Source organism: Triturus cristatus, chromosome 9 (genome assembly GCF_964204655.1).
Source record: "Triturus cristatus chromosome 9, aTriCri1.1, whole genome shotgun sequence".
NCBI lineage: Eukaryota > Metazoa > Chordata > Amphibia > Caudata > Salamandridae > Triturus > Triturus cristatus.
In genome coordinates, this window is record NC_140592.1 from 25,153,361 (window position 1) to 25,176,525 (window position 23,165).

The 23,165-nt window shown below is 45.2% G+C and overlaps 1 protein-coding gene across 1 annotated transcript in view; it reads right to left on the reverse strand.

Annotated features, from left to right (window-relative positions):
• Positions 1 to 649: 649 nt before the first annotated feature.
• The window catches only part of TADA3 (transcriptional adaptor 3), a 141,591-nt gene continuing 119,075 nt past the window's right edge, over positions 650 to 23,165 (reverse strand). Inside the window, exon 9 of the mRNA XM_085624277.1 lies at positions 650 to 3,451. Coding sequence (XP_085480403.1) covers positions 3,259 to 3,451 — 193 coding nt within the window. The 3' untranslated portion in view covers positions 650 to 3,258. The remainder of the gene's footprint in view (positions 3,452 to 23,165) is intronic.

Genomic DNA, 23,165 nt, shown 5'->3' on the forward strand with positions numbered 1-23,165 from the left:
TCTCCAAATGGCAAAATGGGGTTAGTACATCACAAAAAGTGATTTTGCTGTTACAAACCCTGTACTTAAGGGTTTGTGACCACTAAATTACTTTGTACATGAGGCCCTATGCTCTTTTTTCCCCCTTAAGCAGCAGTTCTCCAAAGTCTATGCAGCCAGATGCTGCCTTCTACTCCTGTGCTATTATATTTGAGATGCACGAGACTCTCAAACTGAAAGAGGTGGAGCTAGGAGGCTGAAGCCAGGCAGTTACCTTTATGGCAAATGTTATTTTTGGCCGTAGATCCTCTCCTGCCAACCCCCTTTAGCCATCAGCCCAAAACACCTTCCTGCCTCCTTAGCCGTCAGCCAAAACCAAACAGCAACTGGTCCTCCTCTTCATAACAGGAACCCGCAGGTAAAGGGAGTGTGGCCCCAGACTGGCAAGCTCTGAATTACCATCTATATAACACAGCGCATCTTACCACTGTATAGCATCGTGCCCATTAGTTGCAAATGAAAAGAGATTGTGAACTCCAACCCGCTTCATACTTTCTAATGTACTGGACATTACACTGCTGTCTCTTTAACAGAGGACACGCAGCTAGGTTTTCATTGTTCAAAATACACTAACCTGGGGGGAAGTAGGAAAAAGTAATACAAGAAAATCCACGTTTTTCAATTTTTATTATGACAAAGTTTAGTATCCTTTTACCAAAAAATGCAATCACTACACAAACCTTTTATGAAATACAATCCGATAGGAATTCAAAATTGCATCGTCATCGTTGCCAACATTAACCGCTCTGGATAGAAGATGATGAATTCAGGTTATCTGCTGGCTTACTTTAGAGGCCGGGTTTGTGTTCTGGTGACAGAAGGTTGTAAACCCTTAATAATTGTGCAGCATTTGCACAGACATATGAAACAAGAGCTATCCAGGACTGAACTTCATCACTCTTGACCATTTCACTTTGAAAAAGAGAATGAGGTAGGGGTGAGGAGGTGATAATTGGGATTGTTTTCTTTGAGATGACCAAGACGAAAACCACATACATAGAAAAGGGAAATGACTAAGTCAGCTAAAGTGTTGTGCCTCAATCAACACAACCACACCTACACATTTTTAAATTTCACAATTAGAAAAATGTACCCATATTTTAAAAAAACATTGTTCATTAGCAATTTGGCAATTGTTATTTATATTAAATAAGAAACTTATTTTAATAATACAAAGAAGACAGTTCACAACCGAGGCTCTTTTAGCAAAACGGGAAGACCGTCCGAAGACAAATACCACTGTATATGGTAGCGGTCTCATATATGACCAGCCAGAAAAGATCTTGTCATTCATGGAGTTTCATTTTAATGCCCTGGTGTCTAAAGCCCTGAGTCACCTTTCAGCAAGGAAACAATTTCAGTACAACTCAAATAAGAATCCTTTACACAGATTAACAACAGGCTGTTCTACTGCAACACCACATTGAGGCTCTAACATTAGATTTTTTAATGGTAAAATGGATGTGTGCAACCCTAATTTTATTTATTTAAAACTACCTCAGCAGGTTTTCATTTCAGATTGTGTAACCTGAAGCATATCGTACAATCTATAATGCACACCCCTCAGAGAGAAACATTAAGACAAAGCCACTGAATGAAAGATAACAAACATTGTAAAACTTCCACATACCCATTTCCCCTTTTTTACTGGATGGTATAATTATGGTCCGAAAAATACTTTCAACCAACATATAAATGTCCATCATATTACACCTGAGTCAACACTTAATATAAAGTAGGGCTTATGTTTATGCAAGAAAGCACACTCCAAACTTGAAATCCTTAGCCAAGAGCTGCTCGCTTGAATAGGAGGGACAGCCAGTGTTCGGGAACCACATATACAAACAAGGAAACACAAAATGCATAAATGCAATGAAGCTCAGCTGTAGCTTGTAACTCAACAAAGCAGCAGGCACAATGTGATGTCTGCATGTGATGTCTGCAAGCAGTTGTAAGCAGAAACAACAACATTTACAACTAACCTGGTCACTTGACAAACCCAAAGCTGTTAAAATGTTCTTGCAATCCAAGTCAACACGAGAGTGAAACCAATGAGGTCCTAGTTTCTCCTTTTTGAAGGCAAAACAAATTCCACAACTGCTATGTTGAAATGATAGGCCAAGTTCCTCTAACCTTCCAATTTAGTGAAGCCAACATTTTTCACAACTTTAATTGTGACAATTACTGTATCACATCAAAGCTTAAATTACATTAATAATAAAATAAGGTAGTAAATGAAGCTACTTCACCTGAGGACAAGCTAAACATAACTTTATCTTTAACTCTAGTTGGAGTTGTCTTGCAAACGCCACTCACCAGCACACTTAAAGACACAAACACACAACTCAGCACACGGCTCCTTGGGTAGAACAGTATGCTAATCAAGGCGAAGAGAAATTCATTTCTTGACTAAAGAGCTGTTTGCAAACAAACAAAAAACAATCGTGCACAAATTATACAATTTCACTAAATATTTACAACTCCACAAGCAGTTTAAAGGAAAAATATGTATAAAAGGGATAAAGGAGTTTAGAAAAGCATTGAAAGTCTCTCAAATTCCAAACAAGTTGTCCAAATAGGGGCAACCGATCTCAGTGCATCCATGACATCAGCAGGTGCATGCAGCTGGTCCTGCATCAGCCACATTTTTCATGGCAGACCTTAATAACTAGCACCACTGCGGGCCACCAGCGTGCACAACCTCCAGGGATGCTCCATCCAGCCACGGATCAATCCTCTCACAGATGTACACAAACTCCATCCTGAAAGCAAACAAATGGCTTATAAGAAGAATATAACAAACCACATGGGACAAGAGGACACTTTATACAAGAAGAAAAACCATGGTTTCAGTGCCTTCATGTTACAGTGGATATACAACAGGAGCACTGGTGGGGCACTGGGAGGGGGATGGGAGTATGAAGGGGAGAGGGGGCCTCGGAAGAACAGCTGCTAGACTCATGGGAGTTGTGGAAGCCAAGTAGCACATCAGTGCCGCTTCATCTCCGACAGCCTTTCCTCATTCCTTGATTTGATTCATGCATTGGATGAGCATTCCGAGTGGCCCAGGAACTGCACCGCCAGCTCATGGTGTATGCGGGAATGTCTGTTTCTTGGGGGACCGATAACATAATGCCAGACCTCACTGGCACTTGTGAAAGTCCTGTACAGTTCAGAAAGTCAAATGATGTTCTGTGTTTTCCTCCTGTACAAAACTTGCTATCCATCCAACAGTTTGAGGATGCTCTCCCTCTCCTTCAACGTCTTCCAAGCTTGGTCCTTTTCTTTCTTCGTTGGAGTCCTTTTCTTTTGGCGGGCTGCCATGATTTTCCGAAATGCATCCATCACTTCGTTGTCTGCCATCCTCACCCGCTGTCGGAGCTCTTGTTTATTCATCTCCTCCTTAGCTAATCTGCAGTGAAGAGACATTGATGACGTTCATAAAGCAAGGCTCTCATTTAGGACAACAGAGACAAAAACACTAAATAATGTCATTGCACACACCCCAATGAGGTTGTGCTCAGCATCAAAGTACAAACTTGATTGGCTACAATGGTTGGCCATAGTGGAGCCGAGCCTTCTGATTAGCAGTACACATTATCCAAATTAATCCTAAATCATTAACCCTCAAAAGTATGTTATTGAATTGAAGCTATCATATCCTCGGTTGAAATGCAAAGAAAAGGAAAATGCTACTTACCAGTATGCATCTGTTCTTGGCATGTAGAGCGGCAGATCCACACACTTTGCATTAGATCGCCATCTGGTGTTGGGCTTGGATGCTTGCACCTTGTTGTTGTCTTGGAAGAAGTGTTTGAAGTCACGAGATAGGCGACTCCTCCCTTGGACGATAGTGCGCATGGGCATCGACTCCATCCGCAGATTGTTTTTCACCATGATGGGAAATGATGGAGTTAGTAGTAAAGAAAAGGATGTCCATGTGTATATATCTAAATAAGACAGTACTGGAACAGATACAGGTCCCGGGTAGGTGGGTGGGCGGGCGTGTGTGGTTCTGCAGCTCTACATGCCAAGAACAGATGCATACTGGTAAGTAGCATTTTCCATTCGAGGCATATGAGCTGCAGATCACACACTTTGCAAAGAGTGTACAGCACTGTCTTCCCTAGCGGTGGTCACCTGCATCGGTTGCAGTGGTTTGAAAGAGTGTTTTAAGAACAGCTTGGCCTACAGAAGCTTGTTGTTTAGCCTGCACGTCAACACAATAGTTTTTAGTGAAGGTGTGTGTTGTAGACCATGTGGCTGACTTACAAATGTCTTGTAGGGGAATGTTCCCTAAGAATGCCATGGAAGCCCCTAGTTTGCGTGTTGAATGCGCTCTAGGGGGACTTGTCAATGTGCGTTTAGCCTTTTGGTAGCATATTTGGATACATTTAACAATCCACCTTGCAATCCCAGCTTTGGAGATGGGATTACCTTTATGAGGTGGGGAGAAAGCTACAAACAATTGTTTTGTCTTCCGAAAGGATTTAGTCCTGTCAATATAATAAAGTATAGCTCTTTTGACGTCTAGCATGTGAAGAGCTCTCTCTGCTACGGAGTCTGGATTTTGAAAAAATATGGGTAACTCCACTGATTGGTTAAGATGGAATGCAGAGATGACTTTAGGAAGGAATTTTGGATTTGTTCTGAGAACCACCTTGTTACGATGTATTTGTAAGAAAGTTTCTTGTATGGTTAAAGCTTGGATCTCACTTACGCTTCTGAGAGAGGTGATTGCAATAAGGAAAGCTACTTTCCATGTGAGGAACTGAAGTTCACATTTATGCAGAGGTTCAAATGGGGGTCCAATGAGCCTAGTAAGTACAATGTGAGATTCCACACTGGAGAGGGTGGTAATCTGGGAGGAATGATTCTTTTAAGGCCCTCCATGAAGGCTTTAATTGCTGGAACCCTAAAAAGTGACAAGTGTTGTCTGTTTTGTAAGTAAACAGCAAGTGCTGCTAGATGTAGACATATGGATGAGTATACTAAGTTATATCTTTGTAAATGTAGTAAGTAGCAAATGATGTTCTGGATGGACGCATCCATTGGATGAATATTATTGTTAGTGCAGTAAATGGCAAATCTTTTCCATTTTGCCGCATAGCAAGCTCTAGTGGTAGGGCGCCTGGCTTCTTTAATGATGTTCATACAGTCCGGTGGAAGGTTAAGGTAACCGAACTCTAGGACTTCAGGAGCCAGATTGCTAGAATCAGCGGAGTTGGATCGGGGTGCCTTATCTCTCCATGGTTCTGCATTAGTAGTGATGGGGAGAGGCGCAGTTTTTGGTGTGGGACTAGTGAGAGTTCCAATAGTAGTGTGAACCATGGTGGACGTGCCCATGTGGGAGCTATTAGAATCATTTTGAGAGACTGTTGTCGGAGCTTGCGTACCACTAGTGGAATGAGGGGGAGTGGCGGAAAAGCGTACGCAAATCTGCCTGACCAGTTCATCCATATCGCATTTCCCTTGGACAGTGGGTGTCGAATCCTGGCGGCGAAGGTGGGGCATTTTGCATTTTCGTGTGTGCCAAATAGATCTATGTCTGGTTGGCTCCACCTTTGGAAAAATGGTAGAAGAACGTGTGGATGTAGTTCCCATTCGTGAATCTGTTGTGTCTGTCGACTTAACAGATCTGCAATCTGATTGTGAACTCCTGGAAGGCGTTCTGCAAGCAGGTATATGTTTTGTGGGATGGCCCATCTCCAAATGTTCTGTGCGAGCTGGGACAGCTGCAGATAATGTGCTCCTCCCTGTTTTTTTATGTAATACATGGCCGTCATGTTGTTCGTTCGGATCAGGACAGCCTTGTTCTGTACCTGATGTTGGAATGATTTTAAAGCTAGGAATATCGCTAGCAGTTCCAGATGATTGATATGGAGCACTTTTTGTTGAGTGGTCCATTTGCCTTGAGTTGTGTGAGCTAAGAGATGGGCTCCCCATCCTGTGAGTGATGAGTCTGTTGTCAGTACTATTTGTGGAACAGGTTCGGGAATGGCCACCCTTTGGATAAGTTTGTTGTGTTCCACCACTGCAGAGAGCAATGTGGGCAGCTGTCCACCAACACCAGATCTGTAAGTTGTCCTTGAGCCCGAATCCACTGATGTGCTAGACATTCTTGTAAAGGACGCATTTGAGGTCTTGCATAAGGTACAATAAATATGCAAGATGCCATCATGCCTATGAGTTGCATGAACACTCTGGCTGGGAGAGAGTGTTGGGCTTGAAATTTGGTGAGGAGAGCTTGTACACTGGCTATCCTGGCTGGACTGGGATGTGCTAGAGCTGTGGCAGTGTTTATTGTGGCCCCTAGCTATTGGTGTACATGAGAGGGCTGGAGATGGGACGTGGTGTAGTTGACTGTGAACCCCAAGTTGTGCAATGTTTGGATGATTTGATGAGAGTGGTGAACACACTAGTTGAATGACTTGGCTTTTAATACCCAGTCGTCTATAGATATGGGAAGACATGGATATGTTGTCTCCTTAAGTGTGCTGCTTCCACTGCAAGGCATTTGGTGAATACTCTGGGTGCCGTGGTGACTCCGAATGGAAGGACTTTGAACGGATAGTGTTGTCCATCCAGTATGAACCGTAGATACTTCCTGTGAGCAGGATGTATGGGAATGTGGAAGTAGGCGTCCTTGAGATCAAGTGTGGCAAGGAAGTCTCCTTGTTGCAGCAGTGGAAGCACTTCTTGTAGCGTGATCATGTGAAAATGATCCGAGTGTATATACAGATTGAGGGGTCTGAGGTCGAGTATTGGCCTTAGAGTCCTGTCCTTTTTGGGGATTAGGAAATAGAGCGAGTAAACCCCTGTTCCCTGATGTGGTAAGGGGACTGGCTCTATGGTTTGCGTTTGAAGCAGTGAGAGAACTTGTTTTAAAAGTGTAAGATGTTCTGTGGCCATTGGACGCTGCTTGGGTGGTATGTTTGGGGGGGTATCTGTAAGTTCCAGGCAGTAACCATACTGGATAATCTGTTTTACCCACTTGTCTAACTTGTTGTGATGGATTCCCAGACAGGCAGGAAGTGTGATAATCTTCCCCCGACCGGAGTGGAATGGTCTGGGGGGAGTGGAAGGAAGTCCGTTTTTATTAGCAGGGGAGGTGCGAGTGCTGTTTTTACCTCGGCCTCTCCCTTTGGTGTTATTCCCCCGGTATCCTCCTCTAAAATATCCTCTGTTGGGGGATGTTTGAGTGGTATTTTTGAAGGAAGATGAGGTATCTGCACCAACGTTTTTGGAGGTTCCTCTATAAAAGGAGCGCCGAAAGGAGCCACGTATGTGTGGAGACTGCAGTGCTCCCAAGGACTTTGCAGTCTCTGTGTCTTTCATCATTTTCTCGAGGGCACTGTCCACAGCCGGTCCAAAAAGTTGTTCTTGGTTGAACGGCTGATTTAGAATGGCTGTCTGGACCTCTCGCTTGAAGCCTGAAATGCGTAACCAGGCATGCCGTCTGAGCAGAACACTAGTGTTAATAGACCTAGAGGCAGTGTCTGCTGTGTCAAGGGCGCATTTAATGGAGGCATTAGTTATTAATTTGCCCTCTTGAATTAGGTCATTTGCTTGAGTTTTATATTGGTCAGGCAAATGCTGTAATAGGATCTCCAGCTGGTCATAATGGGCCCTATCATATCTAGCCAGCAGTGCTTGAGTGTTGGCTATGCGCCAGTGATTGGCCGCCTGCGCAGCTACCCTTTGGCCTGATGCATCTAATAACTTGGATTCTTTATCCGGGGATGGTGCATCCCCGGAAGTTTGTGAATTGGCACGCTTCCTAGCGGTGGAAACCACTAGTGAATCAAAAGGCAGCTGTCCTTTAATGTACGCAGGGTCATTAGGGGCAGGTCTATATTTTTTATTGATTCTAGGATTAAGAATCCTAGCTTGTACAGGATCTTTGAATATTTCAGGGGCATGTTTAATGACCCCTTTAATCATTGGAAGTATTTGTACAGTTTTTTGGGACTGTTCAAATATATCTAAAAGAAAGTCCTCCTCTGTTGTGTTTGAGTGCATGTGCACACCGTGAAAAACAGCAGCCCTATTAATGAGTAGTCCAAAACCAATATTATCGTCTGGGGGAGATGGTTTTGTTGGGTATGGTTGGGGGCTTGGGCTGTCTGGTGGATCTATTGGGTCGTTGTAATCCCAATCATCTTGTGGTATGTCGTCTGGATCGGGTGAACGGTTCATTAGGGTCTCCCCCTAAGTCATCATTATCATCATCTTGTGGTGGTGTATGTGGTGAAGAAGTTACAGGTAGAGGTGGTGTAACAGGTTTAGGGAGAGGAAGGGGATTAGAAGGAAGGACAGGAGAAGCGGAGGCATAGGTGAAGTGGCACAGTCCTTCTTGACAGGCACTGGAGGGGTATGTGCTGTGTCTGACTTCCTCTTGCATGGCACAGCTGTGACATGTCCTGTTTTGGGGTTAATGAAGATCTTTTTCTGTTTGGGATCGACAAGATCCGGATGAAAAAGTTCCTCTTTATCGATGACCGCTTTCGGCGCCGTTTTTTTCGGTTCCGAGCGGGGCTGTGTTTTCTGCTCTTTGGCCTTAGGAGGCGTGGTGGAATCCTTTGGCTTGTTTTTCGGTTCCGAAGGCTTGGGTTTCGGAGCCAAAGTATGATCTTTAGGTTTGGAAGTATTTGAAGCCGGTTTATCTATCGGCCTCAAGGTGTTCGGGCCGGTTTGTCCTTCGGCGTGCATTTTGGAGCCTAATGTTCTTTTGGCTTCGGTATTGAAGGCGCCGGTGGGACTATTACATGCGGTTTGTTCGGTCCCGAGCTACCGGAAGGCTAGTCTTTCTTCTTCGGAACCGGGCCCGAAGGCAGGACTTCGGAAGTGTGTTTTTGGTCGCGACTGGGGCCAACAGGCGAAATCTTGACCAGTGCCTTCTCTTTTGGTGGGGTTGGGGCAGGGGCAGTAGTACTCACTCGTTGCCCAGGAGTGATGGGGTCGTCTGAGTCTTCTGCCTCGGACACGATTTGTAGATCTTCGGAATCTTCTTCTGGGACATCTGGGCCATCGTCGAAGATGCCCACTGGTTCTGGAGCTGATCTCTGCGCCATGATGCGACGTCGAGCCCGACGATCTCAAATGGCCTTCTTCGATCGAAAAGAGGTGCAGGCTTGCCAGCTGGACTCGTCGTGTTCTGGCGAGAGACACAGGTTACAGACCTTATGATGGTCACTGTGTGTTAACTTCGCTCCAAACTGGGGGCATTTGTAAAACGGCGTCCTTTCCATGAGCCGTAGGCCTTAACGGCGTTGATAGGCTCAGTGGCGACGACTGGAATCGAACCGATGAAAGGCGCGTCCAAGATTTCGATATTTCGAAGTCAATTTGAAGAGTTAGAGAAAGTTTTGCACGTCGAATAAGTTTGAAAACAAAGTTTTGAACCGGTGCGCAAAAGTTGCATCTGAACCCAATGGCGGAAAAAAACAAATCTGATGATGGAGTCGATGCCCATGCGCACTATCGTCCAAGGGAGGAGTCACCTATCTCGTGACTACAAAGACTTCTTCCAAGACAACAACAAGGTGCAAGCATCCGAGCCCAACACCAGATGGCGATCTAATGCAAAGTGTGTGATCTGCAGCTCATATGCCTCGAACATACTGTGGCGTCAGGTCTAGAAATGTGACTTGACAATTGCCAAGTTGATGAAACCAGGTAATTTGCTATACTTGGCAAAATGTGCATAATTTTACAACATTCAGGCCTAGTCAAGTAATCAGGCCACAGGTCTGCCACAAACCAGGACAATCAAGGGAAAATAATGGCAAGAACCAGTAGACAATGCATGGAAAAGTCACAGCACTAGCAGTAATAGCAAACCAGCCAGTTCGCTGTACAACAGACGATCAAGCAGCACATTCAACCGTGTTTTTAGGTTTCACCTGCATAGCGGTTGTGCTGTGCTTGTGAAATCTATTGTAATCAATATAAGTCTTAAAAGGAGCTTACATCCCGACCTTATTTTTCATTTGTTTGTGTACTTGCCACTTACTTTCCCTCCACTTCTACTGGTTGTAGCAAGCTATTTCCTGTTGTTCTTCGTGTGTTTTTCTTATCAGTGGAGCTTGGCCCCAAGTACCCCATTTCATCTGATTTTGTCGAACTTCTTAATTTGTGCAGCTCTCTTGAGCCCATGTCCAGCAGCACCCCTGTCCCCTCCTCCCCCGCACGACTTACCCAGGCACAGAAGCTTGACCTCCCTTGCCGCTCCTCACACATACACTTATCTTGGAAGCTCGTCCGCTGCTTTTTTATTTTCTTTCTATTGGTATTCCTTTGTTCCATTTCGGTCTTTCGTGTATATTTCATAACATATACGTTTAGGTGTATTGGCTCTGTCCAGCATCTAAAGAGCAAATCTGGATGAAAGTATTTCTAGGACAAGAAACTGTAGGAGAGCTCTGAAAGTCAGAATGTGGAGCTTCTGCACGGGGAGATCGAGCACATTCGAGGTATGCGTTTATGTTCTTCAAGCTATTTATTTGAGTTCTGAATTAAAAAACTAAGATAGAGTATTAATGCTTTGGGAAGCCATCCATAACATAGTAATGGAAGTTTTGCCATGTGAACTTTATAAAAGATGCACCTTAGCTAATTCTGACATCTAGTGGTTTAGCTCATCATTATATCATTTTTTCCCATGGACTGAGGACACCAAAGACCATGTTAATATGAATCACTCACTACGTCTTCGCGAAGCCCTTGTTTGTCCACCCAATACACACTATATCCAGTTTTTTTCGCCGTAGGATTCCGAAGCCTCAGCAGCATTCTAGAACTAAAACCAAAGACTGGATTCAACCACGGAGCGACCAGAGGAAAGTCCAAACTAGAACGACTCCCACATTCCTAATTAGCATGCCATTTGATAGAGTTTTCATTTTTTTTTAGAATGAAGAAAACACTGTTTACATTTGCCATCTGCATAACTATTACTGGAGTCATTTGTCTCCCAATGACCCGTCAACATAAGGTGTGAATCCAGCTTCGAAAACAAGAATGAAAAGTTTCCTGGTGACAGAAACCAGTGTGGGACTTGCCTGCTTAGGCAGTGAAGTCTGAATTTTTCTCTATCTCTGTTGTGGAACACTCAAATGTGGAAGCTGCTCAGTCTGCAGAGAAGAGCAGAAAACCTGTGGGAATTTGCCTAAAAACAGCGTGCCATTTTGGCTGCAAACATGTGAAAGCCCTCAAGAGCTCTGAGAGATATCTAAAGGGAATGAACCTTACTTGTGCGATAATGGACTGGCTTCAATCTTACATCAGATCTACCAGGCTCAAGGCACATTGAAAGCTATTTCCCCTAATCCCAAAAGAGTTATTAGCCTCAAGTCAAACAAGCATTGGCAAAGCCACTAGATCTCGCCTATGTGAGATCTATTGACTTTATAAAGTTTTTAAACACGTTGTACAGCAGCGTGAAAGCAAAGAAAATAAAAGTGCTATAGCTTGGCCAGTGTTGACCACTTCATAGCGCTTTTTTAAATTATTTTTTTTAACTTGCAGCCATGTCAGGCTACTGTACAACATAGCTAAACCACATTTAGAAAGCCAATAGATCTTGCATAGGCGAGACAGATAGGCTTTTTCCAATGCTTGTTTTATTTTGAAACTGACTATAATCATGCCATGTTGCGTGACCACCGTGACTCTAATCTGCAATTCATATGTGTACCTCAAAGAGTGTGTTTTCACCCAACATTGGCAATTGACCCCTGTAGGGGACTAGCGAAGCCTCAGTCTTTCGTTCCCCGAATGTACGTCTCTGTGGTGATAGGACATTTGCTAGACTTTTTTAGTAACACTCTAGTGAGCTTGATCTTCTTGTATAATGACCGCGTGCGTCATTGCACGCCCTGGCAAGGTGTTATTGTTAATTTCAGATGAGCACTTAGCATGATGATGAGAGAAAGTGTTTAATCAGAAACTGGCACGTATGCGCTCTAGGATCTCACGGAATCTTGAATGATTCTTTAGTGGTTTTATAAAGCGATGGCTTGGGACAGACGTCACGTAGCTTACAGAGGCAGCCTAGATTACAAATAAATCTGCTTTCCTGAGTTAGCCGGGACCCCTCACTGAGTCGACCATCCGGACCGGTCTTTGTCGGGTTAATTCCTGTCACTTTTGTTATGGGCAGAGATAATAACAGTCAAAAGGAAGGATGGCAATGCGTCCTTGAACAGGAAAGGTTTCAGACTTTGAAAGTTTTCTAAGATTTGACTGTAGCGAGTGTCACAGCTTTGCTTCCAAAACCCTCTTGATCTTTATCCGCGTTTCTGGTTATTGAATTTCAAATGAGCGATGGGTTGAACTTTGTTGGATTGCGAATTGCAATCGGGAATGTACTAAGGAAATACTGCGTGATTGTGCTTAGAGCGTTTGACATCTGACATGAATCTATGATTTGTAGCAACTTGTGTGTTGGCTGGTGGTTTCCCTAATAACATACTTACTGCACGTTTAACATGTTAGGCACTATTCCTTGGTGGAATGAACCATTTATGATATCCGTTAATTCCAAAATAAAAGGGAAGTGGCTATTTTTCACTGCGCTGTCTACACAGGTTTTCACATGCAAGGTTGAGGTTTTCAGCTGTTTTGCTTCAGGCTCAACCTTGCAAAGAACAAGAAAGATGTTTTGATGTGGAGTGATCCATGCTGATACAAGAAGATGAGATTGTTCTCCGAAAAATATCAGCTCTTTATCTTAAGAATTTTGTTTTCATAGAAAGTCATCCAGTTTTCACAATATTGCTCAATCAATTAAACAGCATTTGTAAACCACAACACTGACCCCCCGGATTATCTGAGCACTGTATCTCAGTCGAAGAACCAGGTACTGAGTCTCTTTCTGAAGTCTGCTAGCGAGGGAGCTGGGTGGAGCTGGATGGGTACGTAGTTCCAGGACAGAATGGACAGAAGCTTGGACTCCATAGGTCCTGGCTCAATTACTTCTGTAAATAGTTTGATGCTCTCTCTGTTTATTAGTCACTGCTCAGGTTTTTTTCCCATCGATGATCCAAATTCAGCGCAGTCTTTACGTCTTTTTAGAGGTTTACATTGTACAACTTGTTAGTATCCTTCCTCGTTAGCTTTGGAATTTTAAAGTTAAATGTGGCTACTACTGCAAGTGGCCTGGTAATTAGCTGGTAACTGGATAAACAGTCAAACCGAGATGAAAACTACAAGCATCCTATCGGTAGACCATGCTGCAGAATTTTAAATGGTTGTCTTAACCCCTTTTTATGTCTCGGCTAGCGAAGGCTGCGCTTGCGCAGTCTCGCTTGGCGAGATTTAATGTTTTCTAGTATGGGGCTTGAACACACCCCTCTTCTCCATTGGCTGGCTTCCTAAACGGAGGCCAGCCATTGGAGGAGAGGGGCGTCTGTCCATTTAAGCCCCGTCTTTTTCGGATTCGGGGGCGTGTTTTTTACTTTCTTTCTCTCCTCTGGAATGTAAACATTCCAGCCAATGGAAAGAGGAGAGAAAGAAAACCACGCCCCCGAATCCGAAAATGATGCTGCGTTTCTCCGAGGCATTTCTGCTTGCCCTCGGAGAAACATGGTGGTGTTCATGGCGATTCCCTCAACGACTGGCAGCTGGGCTCACTCGCCGCGGCAGCACCAACTTGTTTAGGAAAGGTTGAAAAGTAGTAATTTTGAATTGGAGAACGTGGTACACTGAGAGCGAGGCTCAGGGCAAAACAACAGGAATACCGTTTTTGTAAGACACAAAGCCCACAAACTGGCACGATGCGCAGAAAATCCCTGTAATGCCCAGCAGTCCCCTCGTGTGCTAGTCAGACAGAGACGGCTGGTAGGCGCGAATCTGTTGCTGCGCGCGTCAGAGCTAGAGACAAACCGGAATACTTCAGCTGGGCGCTGCCTGCGTCCTTTGACCTGTGCAGTACTTCCGCTTCCTCGAGATCTCGGGCTGCCGATTTAAAGGACGCTGCCAGTTTCTGTTCTGCCTTCGGTGGTCGTGCAGCTGTCACCTCCGTTTTCTCAGGTACAGTGGGTCCCTGAGCTTCTCCGCCGCGAGGGTTGGGAGTGTTAGTGTTTGACTGAAGCCGGTTTGGGTTACCACCTTCGTCTAAAGCAAAAATCTACAAATTAAGAGTGCCCCTAATGTCAAACGTAAACGAAAGTGTTTTATTTACAGTTGGACCGCTAATAGATCTTTTAGGCTGTAGTGTACTGACACACACTTAATATATCAAAAGACACTTTTGCTACAGGTCCCTGTACCGTGTGCGCCAGCATTGTCACATTTTTATTTCAATACATGCTTGTTCACGTGTGGTGCAGGAGGCTTGAGGTGCTTCAAGTATCTATCATCTGTGTTACTGCTGTATGTATGTTACTAACGTATTTCGTCTTTTATGGAAACTCTAAACTGCGATAAATTGACTGGTGACATCGAGCTGCATTAACATTTTGTGTTGATGTCTTTTTCTACTCCGTGGTTTTGAAAACCGTAATCCCATACTCTTAAATAAAAGAGAGCGGGCGCATGTGGCCTGGTACTGTCCTGTCTACGTAAACTTCCAATTAACGGTTGATTACTTTCTTTTCCCCACCAGAGGTTGGTGGACGAGCCAACAAATTAACATGGCGAGCCGAGTAGAATGGCCGCTAAAATCCCATGCACGTTATAATCCCTGGATGTGTTTGCCACGTAAATTGTGCAAAAAACACCTTTCAAAAATAGTTCTAAAAAGGTGTATTTCTTTAACATGCAGATACGTTTCTATTTGGCACATCAGGTTATCACTAGATTGAGTGATGTATTAAAACTGGCAGTTTTTAAACATACACTTAAAAATGTTCATGCCCCGACCCCCTGCCATGACAACAATGCCATGATTGAGGGTGGTGGGTGGGGGAGGGAGAGGGCGGGTGAGGTCAACTTTGTTCAGCCACAACCTTACGGAAAGTCCGTATGGAACCTTGGTCACTTTAAGCTCAACAAACTCCAGAAAATATAACTTTTCTCAACAGGCATTTAACAGTCTAAAATCGTTGTTGGAATGGCCCAAAAACACATCAGATTTCGGCCCAACCTAAGCACCCAGCTTGCCTCAACCCCTAGATTATCAGAACCTTATTTTCCTCATTCATATTCTAGTGCTGTGAAGCAGTCCAAGTAAGTACGGCCGGTTTCATACACATCATTGTGCGGAACAGGGTGACGCGTTGGCATCTAGTCAGCTGAATGGGATTGACATAGTAAATAACAATGCCGTTTCTTTAACCCCTTCCATGCTGCGCAGATTCCGCCGCTGTGCTGACGGAATCTTGCGCGGGCGTGGTCATGACGGAACGGTTCCGTCATGAGCACAGCTCAACCGTGGCTCATGACGGAACCGTTCCGTCATGAGCACCGAAGGGGTTAAATGTTTTAAAAACAAAAACATAAACAAAAATAATGTCATGAGCAATGCCAATAGCTCTAACTTTAACAATGCCGAGACCATTGCATTGTAAATGTTTGTTAGAACTTATGGTCCATTCAAGGTTTGAGCAGTGAGGTTACCTTCCGAAATGTTAGTGTCATATGTAAAGACCAGGTCAAATGTATGGCCTCCTTTGTGGCTAGGTTGAGATAATTTGGACAAAACCGAACAACTCTAGGTTTTCATCTGTTACCTCGACCTGTTTGGTACACATATCTTGATCCAAACATGAAGTCACCCATTAAGAAGGAGGGTGGGAGCACATCTCCTCACATCCCAGCACTCAGTTTGCCCCAATGCATCATGGTAAATGCAGTGCATGTTAACACTTCAGTAGTAGTCTTTAATTTTTCACCCTTTTTTACTGCAGTCCATGACTCTAGACATGTGTTTCTGGAATCATTCTTTCATCAGCAAAGAGCAACACGTTGTTTCGGGTTTGCTGGAAATTCAGCCCAAAATCTTTAAAGGTCTCTGTACCACTCACTGGGCGCAGGTGCATCACCACAAGCTCGTCATCTCAGTATCTCAAGGGAGCTTTTTCAAACAGGAAAAGGGTGGCAGCACATTGCCTCAAATTCTAGCACTCAATTTGCCACAATGCATCATGGTAAATACAGTTCATGACGGCACTTTCCTCATTAGTAGTATTTAAATGTTCACCCTTGGTGCAGCCTGTGCTGCATGCCGGGATGTGAGGGTGTTCTCACTTGTAGAGGTGGCAGATTAAGTTGAAGAAGGTGGGCCCCTACAGCAACCAAGCACAGCCTTTCGGTGCTTGTTGATGAAACGTTTTGCCTTGTAGTCCCGTACGGCATTCAGATTCATCGATGCACAATCTCTGCAAGCCTTAGAGTCGTGACTCGAGCCAAGGCACCCCAAGAAAAGATTGAGGATCGTTCATACACATTTGTTAGTGACAGTCCTTACAGGGTTTAAAACCTGTCTTTTTGGTGTGTAATATTTCCCTTGCACACTGAAAATAGAAGGATTTGGAACAGGTAAGGGTCTCAAAGAGAGGAGAGGCAGCTCCGGATATGAATTTTGTGCTGCAGAAAAAAAGGAAATGACATCAGCGGAGTGATGCTTATTTAGGCTCTGCACATCATTTATGGAACTGTGCAAGTGCAGAGCCACATGGCGCCACCTAAAGTCATGCAGAGGTACTGCTGAATAAAAGTTTCCAGATCTCTTCTGATGCCTGGGGAATATTCAAAAGGTGAGGAATCTGCAACTTCCTTTTCTTCTAACAAGTCTTTTGAGTCACAAGGTATAGAAACTCTTCTCTTAATTGGTAATGCGCATGGGCACCAGCTCCATTGTTATATTAATTTCAGTACAGACGGTGAGGGTAGAGAGAGAGCAGAAGATAGGACAGTTTGGTGACCAAGCGAGTAGATACACACACAAGGGTTTAAGTAAGCAAAAAGTTGAATATCTGCAACAACCAAAGGCATCGGGGGAGGTAGAGGGCACATGTGAATCTACAGCACTATACACTATAACATATTCCATTTGTAGCATGTGCGGCTGTAGATACGCACATACTGCATAGACTGTAAAGCAGCACTTCTGTTACCGATGGTTAGCCCATGGGTGTTGCAGAAGATTGAAACCAGGTTCTTAGAAAAGTTTGATGAACTCTAGGTTGATAGCTATGACACCCGAACAGTAAAGCTAGATAAACATGTGTGCAGTGGACCAAGTAACTGCCCCCAAATGTAACCTATGCAAATATTTCCAAGGGAAGTCTTTGTGGGTCCTCTCTTTCATATGGAATGAGGCCTGGGAGGGGCTTGCAAAATTCTCTTATACATCTGAACACGCCCATTTCAAACAGAGCTCGACCTATGTGCAGTTTGGCAAAAGCAATAAAGGTTGCTGTGTCTTGCAAAAGGACTGGGTTCTGTCAATATATTACAGGAGGGCCTGCTTGACAGCTAGGGTGAGAAGGGCCATTTCTGCTTGTTATTGTGGCAGGGGGAAAATACATGGATCTCCTTGGTCTGATTGAGGTGGAAGGCGGAAGACCATTTTTGAAGGAACTGAGGGTTGGGCCTGAGGACAGCCCTTTTTTATGAACTTGAAAGAAAGGGTCTTAAGTGAGGGTCTGCAGTTTGCTAACATGTTTTAAGGATGTAAGAAGGCGACCTTCCAGAAGAGGAATGGAAGTGACACGAGTGTAGTGTAGTGGTTCCAAGGATGCTGGGAAGGACAACATTAAGGTTCCAGACAGGGGAGGGTGGTACCTGTTTAAACAATTCCATGAAAGCTCAGATGATTGGAATATTGAATAAAGAAGAGGATTCCCTGCGCTGCATGTCAGCTGCGATAGCAGTCCGGTGCAAATCAATGAAAGAGTAAGCGAGGCAAGATTTTTGGAGAAGGTAATGCATAATCTCCTGGACTATAGGTTTAAGAGGGTCACGGTGCTTAGATCATATACTAATGGATACAACTCTTCCACTTGGCTGCATAACAGGTTTACAGAGTGGGTATGCGTGCTTCTTTCAGGATGTCCATGCATTCTTGGGGAAGAAAGAGATAACCAAACTCTAGGACCTCAGGAGACACATTGCTATATTGAGCAGCCTGGGGTGCCTGATTCTGCCTTGGTTTTAAGTGAGAAGCTCTGGCATGTTTGGGTGCTTCTTATGGGAAACAACAGGCATTTCAGGTGGGGGGTGCGGAGTAGGGGGTGTCTGGCCCGCATGAGAGCTACCATGAGTGAGGGATGCTTACTGAAGCTTCCAGGGCACATACAGAAAGAGTGGGGGAGAAGGAAAAGCATAGGCAAAGATCCCTGACCATTCATCCAGGGCCCATGGACTGAGGGTGTGGGGAATTTGGAGGGGAAGATTTGGCATTTTGGGCAGTCAAAGAGGTCAACTTCAGGGACCCCTCTGCTGTCGAAGTAGGAGAGTAGGACTTGTGGGTGGAGTTCTCACTTGTGGAGTTGTTGCCCCATCCTGCAACCAGAAGGTACTTGGCCAGTAAGTGTATGTGATGGGGAGTGTCTAAAGCCCAATTCTCTTCACCAGTGTTGACAGCTGCAGTGAGTGTGTACCGCCCTCCTTTTGAAGACAATACATGCCAGACATGGTGTCTGACTTTACGAAGACTACTTTGTGTTGAATATGTTTAAAGAAGGCCTTGAGCGCTAAGGGTATGGCCATAAACTTTAGATAGTTGATGTGGAGACTCCTTTGTTTTGGAGACCACACGCCCTGAACAGTTAGATGTCCAAGATGCACTCCCCATCCTGAAAGTCCGGCGTCTGTGGCGATGGTCACCTGCTGAACAGGGTCCATGAAGGGCTGGCATTGCAATAGATTGTTGCTGTTCCACCACTGCAGAGAGTGAGGAGTGCCGGCTCATACCAACACTAGATATTCTCTTTGACCCTCCTCTGGGGACCATTGTGCTGACAGATATATGTGCAGTCTGGCACTAAGGACTATGCCTCTGCATGAGGCCATCATCCTTAGGAGGCGCGTGACTGATGTGACTAGGACTTGACAATCCGGCTGAAAAAGGCAGTATCTGCTGGAATGCCTGCACCCAGGCTTGGCTCGGGTAGGCCTCATTGGTGACTGCACTGAGAAAGGCCTCCAAGTCGGGGTGGATTTGAAGGGATTGGAGATGGGACTTAACTGTGTTTATAGTGAACCCCAAACCATGGAGGATTGATATAATGGCTTGAGTGTGAGCGAGGCACTGTTGCTAGTTTACACTCCTGATAAACCAATCGTTGAGGTAGAGGAACACAGGAGTGCACCCCCTCCCCCTTTCGCTTTTGACGGGTGGCTACCACAGCTAGGCATTTGTTGAATACCCTGGGGGCTGTAGTCACACCAAATAGCAATACCCTGAAGTGATAACGTTAACCGCTTAGCACGTAGCGTAGGCAATAGCGATGAGAGGAAGGAAGGGTATGTTGAAGTTGGTGTACTTAAGATCGAGTGCAGTCATAAAGTCGCCTTGCTACAGCACCTGGATGACATCCAGAGTAACCATATGGAAATATTCTGAGAGGCTGCACTTCTTGAGGGGCCTGAGGTTTAGTATAGGTCTCAGGGAACATCCCTTTGGGGTAAACAGATAGTAGAGGAAGGACACTACCTTGCCATGATGTTGTGTCGGCACTGGTTCAATTGCCATTTTAAGGATGTGCACTTGAACCTCCACTTGAAGGAGGCGCGGGTATTCTCAGCTGTGGGTGTTTTTGTGGAGAGGCATTTTTGATGGGGTTGAGGTGAGCTCCAGGCAGTAGCAGTGCACAAAGATGGTGAGAACCCATTGGTTGAAGGTGATCTCTTCCCAATGAGGAAGAAAGCTCTGAAGTCTTCCCCTGATAGGTGACCTGTGATCGAGGGGAAGGTAGAGGGAGTCACTGCTTGGAGGAAGCAGCTCTTTGCACCTACCTTCAAAATGTTGTCTCTGTAGTTCCTTCTAGAAAACCCTAGTAATGACTGCTGGTGATATGGTTGTTGCCTTTGGAAGGAGGCCATAGGGAGTGGCGAGGTGGCCTTATTGCCTTCTCTGTAGTGTGCTCTTCAAAATGACCCGCTCTGAGTTGATGTCTTTAGGGTACCTATGGCCTTGACTGTGTCTTTTTAAAGTTTTTTTCAAAATCTGGTTGACCTGCGGTCCGAAGAGATGCTCACGATGAAATGGCAGGTTCAGCAGAAGCTGAGTAACTCTGGCTTAAAGCCAGAGAAAGAAGACATGTCTTTAGCAACACGCAATTACGATTGTCTAGGAGGGTTCGGTGTTGTTTGTTACCTCTTTGGGCTGGTGTTCTACAGGCCAAACTGTTACGCAATGTTAAAATCAGGCACTCTATGTCTTTTGCATCATTTGTCATGCTTTGTCGGGCTCAGCCCATTCGGTGCCTTTCAAAACAAATAAAATTTGTTGTTTTAATAAAAAAAAGAAAAAAGCCAGAGAAACATATCAAAGTCTGACGCTTGACCAGAATGCTGATGTTGACACCTCTGGCTGTGGTGTCAGCTGCGTCTAGAGCGCAGCAGAGGATTATACTGGATATGGTCTGCCCCTCCATTACCAGCTCCTGCTTACGCTGCCTATAGTACTCAATGAGGTGTCTAAGAAGTAGCTCCATCTCATCCCAATGCACCCTGTCAAATCGGGAAAGAAGCCAGACTAAGCTGGCAATTCTACAATGGGTGGCTGACTGTACTACCACCCTCTTGACGGCTATTTTTACTCTCAGAAGGCCATACATCGTTTGTAGCTTGCGCATTCGCGTTCTTCCGAGTCGTGTGGACAACTAGCAAGTCCGGGGATACCTGGCCACAGATGAGGGTTTAAACTTTATAAATTCGACCCAAGGTGTAATAACCTGTTCCTTGACTAGGTCTTTGAAAAGCTCAGGGGTGGTCTTTAGCATTCCGTTAGGCATGGGTAGAATTCAAAGGGTGCGTTTGGTCTTGGACAATGTTTAAACCAAGAGTCGTTGTCTTACTGGACAACAAGCATTTTAACCTTATGATATGTGGCGGTCCTATTTCTCACCTTGTGAGAATGTGCATCTTTTGACATGGTTAGCCCCCACTTTTTGCCTAGTTTTGATGTGGTTTCGATTGAAGTGCAGAGGGTCCCTGCCAACCATGTCCTCTGAGTCATTGATTTGTCCCTAAAAACTAACCCACGATTAGCCCTTCAGGCCCCCTGCAAGTCCCTAGTAAATGGTACCTAGGGCATTAGGACTGAAGTGGGTCCCTAGGGACCCCTCACCTAGGCCCTGCAGACTGCCACTGCAGCATGAATGGCCTGGTGCAGAAAAAATGATAAAGTCGGCATTGGCACACTGCCTGTGTTGCCATGCAAACCAATACTGCCTAAGATATAGGTAAGTCATGCCTCTAGCAGGCCTTACCAGCCCTAAGGCAGGGTGCACTATATCTCAGGTGTGAGCATATCTGCATGAGCAGATATACCCCTACAGTATTGGGGTCTATTCCTTAATTTTGTAGGTGCCAGGGAAGCCATGGAGAGAGCATGGACTGGAAACTAGACACCTCAAGTTCCACAGCACCATGATAGATTCACTCAACACAGTAGTGTTTAGGGGGTTTCCTCAGACCTTGAAACTAGCTCCCTGCCGGCCTAAGAAGGACAAAGAAGACACTGTGCAGCGAAGCCTGAAGATGATTACTGACTTGGCCCCAGCCCTACCAGCCTGGCATCATCTTCAAAGAATGTCCTCCAGCCAGCGACTTCCAGAACCCAAGGAAGACTGCTTACCCTTCGACAAAGACCAGAAACTCCTGAGGACAGCGGCTCTGTCCCCAAGACACCTACACAAAGGACTTTGGTGCACTCTGGATCCGCGAGTCCTGCCCATTCTGCACCAGACGCCTCCGTCCTGTGTCCAGGTGGACCACCAATCTAGAACAGGTTACTCGACAATCCTGACCTTAAGCTAGCATTGGCTGACCCCTCCTGGACTCCATGACGCCTGCAGCCTGAATCCAAAGGCTCCCCCCCCCCCGGCTCCGGTAAGAAGAATCCGATGTTTAAAGCCCCCCCCCCCCCCTGCACCGGAAGCCCCTGGGCCTTGGTGAGCTGATTCAATGGTGCCCCTACGACCCCCTACATTTCTACTCATCTCTGTTGTTGGTCTCCCTCCTGTAACCTCTGGTGCAACGCCTGCAGCCTGTTTGCTCGAAGCAAGTTCTCCATTGGTAAGCATTGAGCGCCTGACGCTGTAATCTCATATAGCACCCAGCCGCTCCTGTGATGCTGGTGGTGTATGTCTGATGTTGCTTTAGTGCCCCCCCCCGTGCTAGCTCTGACCTTCAAAGCTTGGCCCCTGCAACCGATTTACCTACCTGCAAGCAGCATGGCTTCAAGCACCCCCAATCTTCATTGAAACGCATTGGACCAAACTCCGATTTTGACCTCTGTACCCAGTCGCCTCCGTCCCGCTGGTAGTGGAGTTTTGGTACTCATCTGACCCTTGTCCCTTGCTGACCTTTGGTCCCTAAGACTGGAACTGTAAGTCGGATACTTACCTTTATAACCACATTATTATTTTCCTCCACAGGATAACATTGTTTTCCTCCATAAGATAACATTGAACTGTACAAAATTGCACTATCAACTTTTAAAAGTTTTAACTATTTTCCTGAAAAACGTACTTTCATTATTGCAAAGATCTTGGTCTTAAAATAAAATCTGAACAGAGCTTATTTTAATAAAATTGATGTGGATCTCCTTTTTGAGTCGTGAGTCAGTTATTGGTCATTTGTGTGCAATACATGTCTTACACTCCTCTGTGTTAGGCCTGAGGCTGCTCGCCCACACCATCACTAATAGAGCCCTTTGGGTTCACATTGAGCCCTGTACAGTTCTGGAGAATCTCTGGACTCTGTGCAGGGTATAACCACCTAGTGGTATACCATATACAGAGCCAGCTTCCTACAGACCTCATGGTTAGTAATAGTGCCATCAGTGGCGACGGCTTGGCTGGATACAGATCCGGGTCATAGTTATCCCACAGGTCATCCCTGGGCTCTGGACCATACGGAGCATCATAAGGTCAGCCGGATGGAGTGGACTACCCTCCCCATAGAAAGAATGTGGTGACCGCTCCAATGTGCATGAAGGAGGTGGTTCA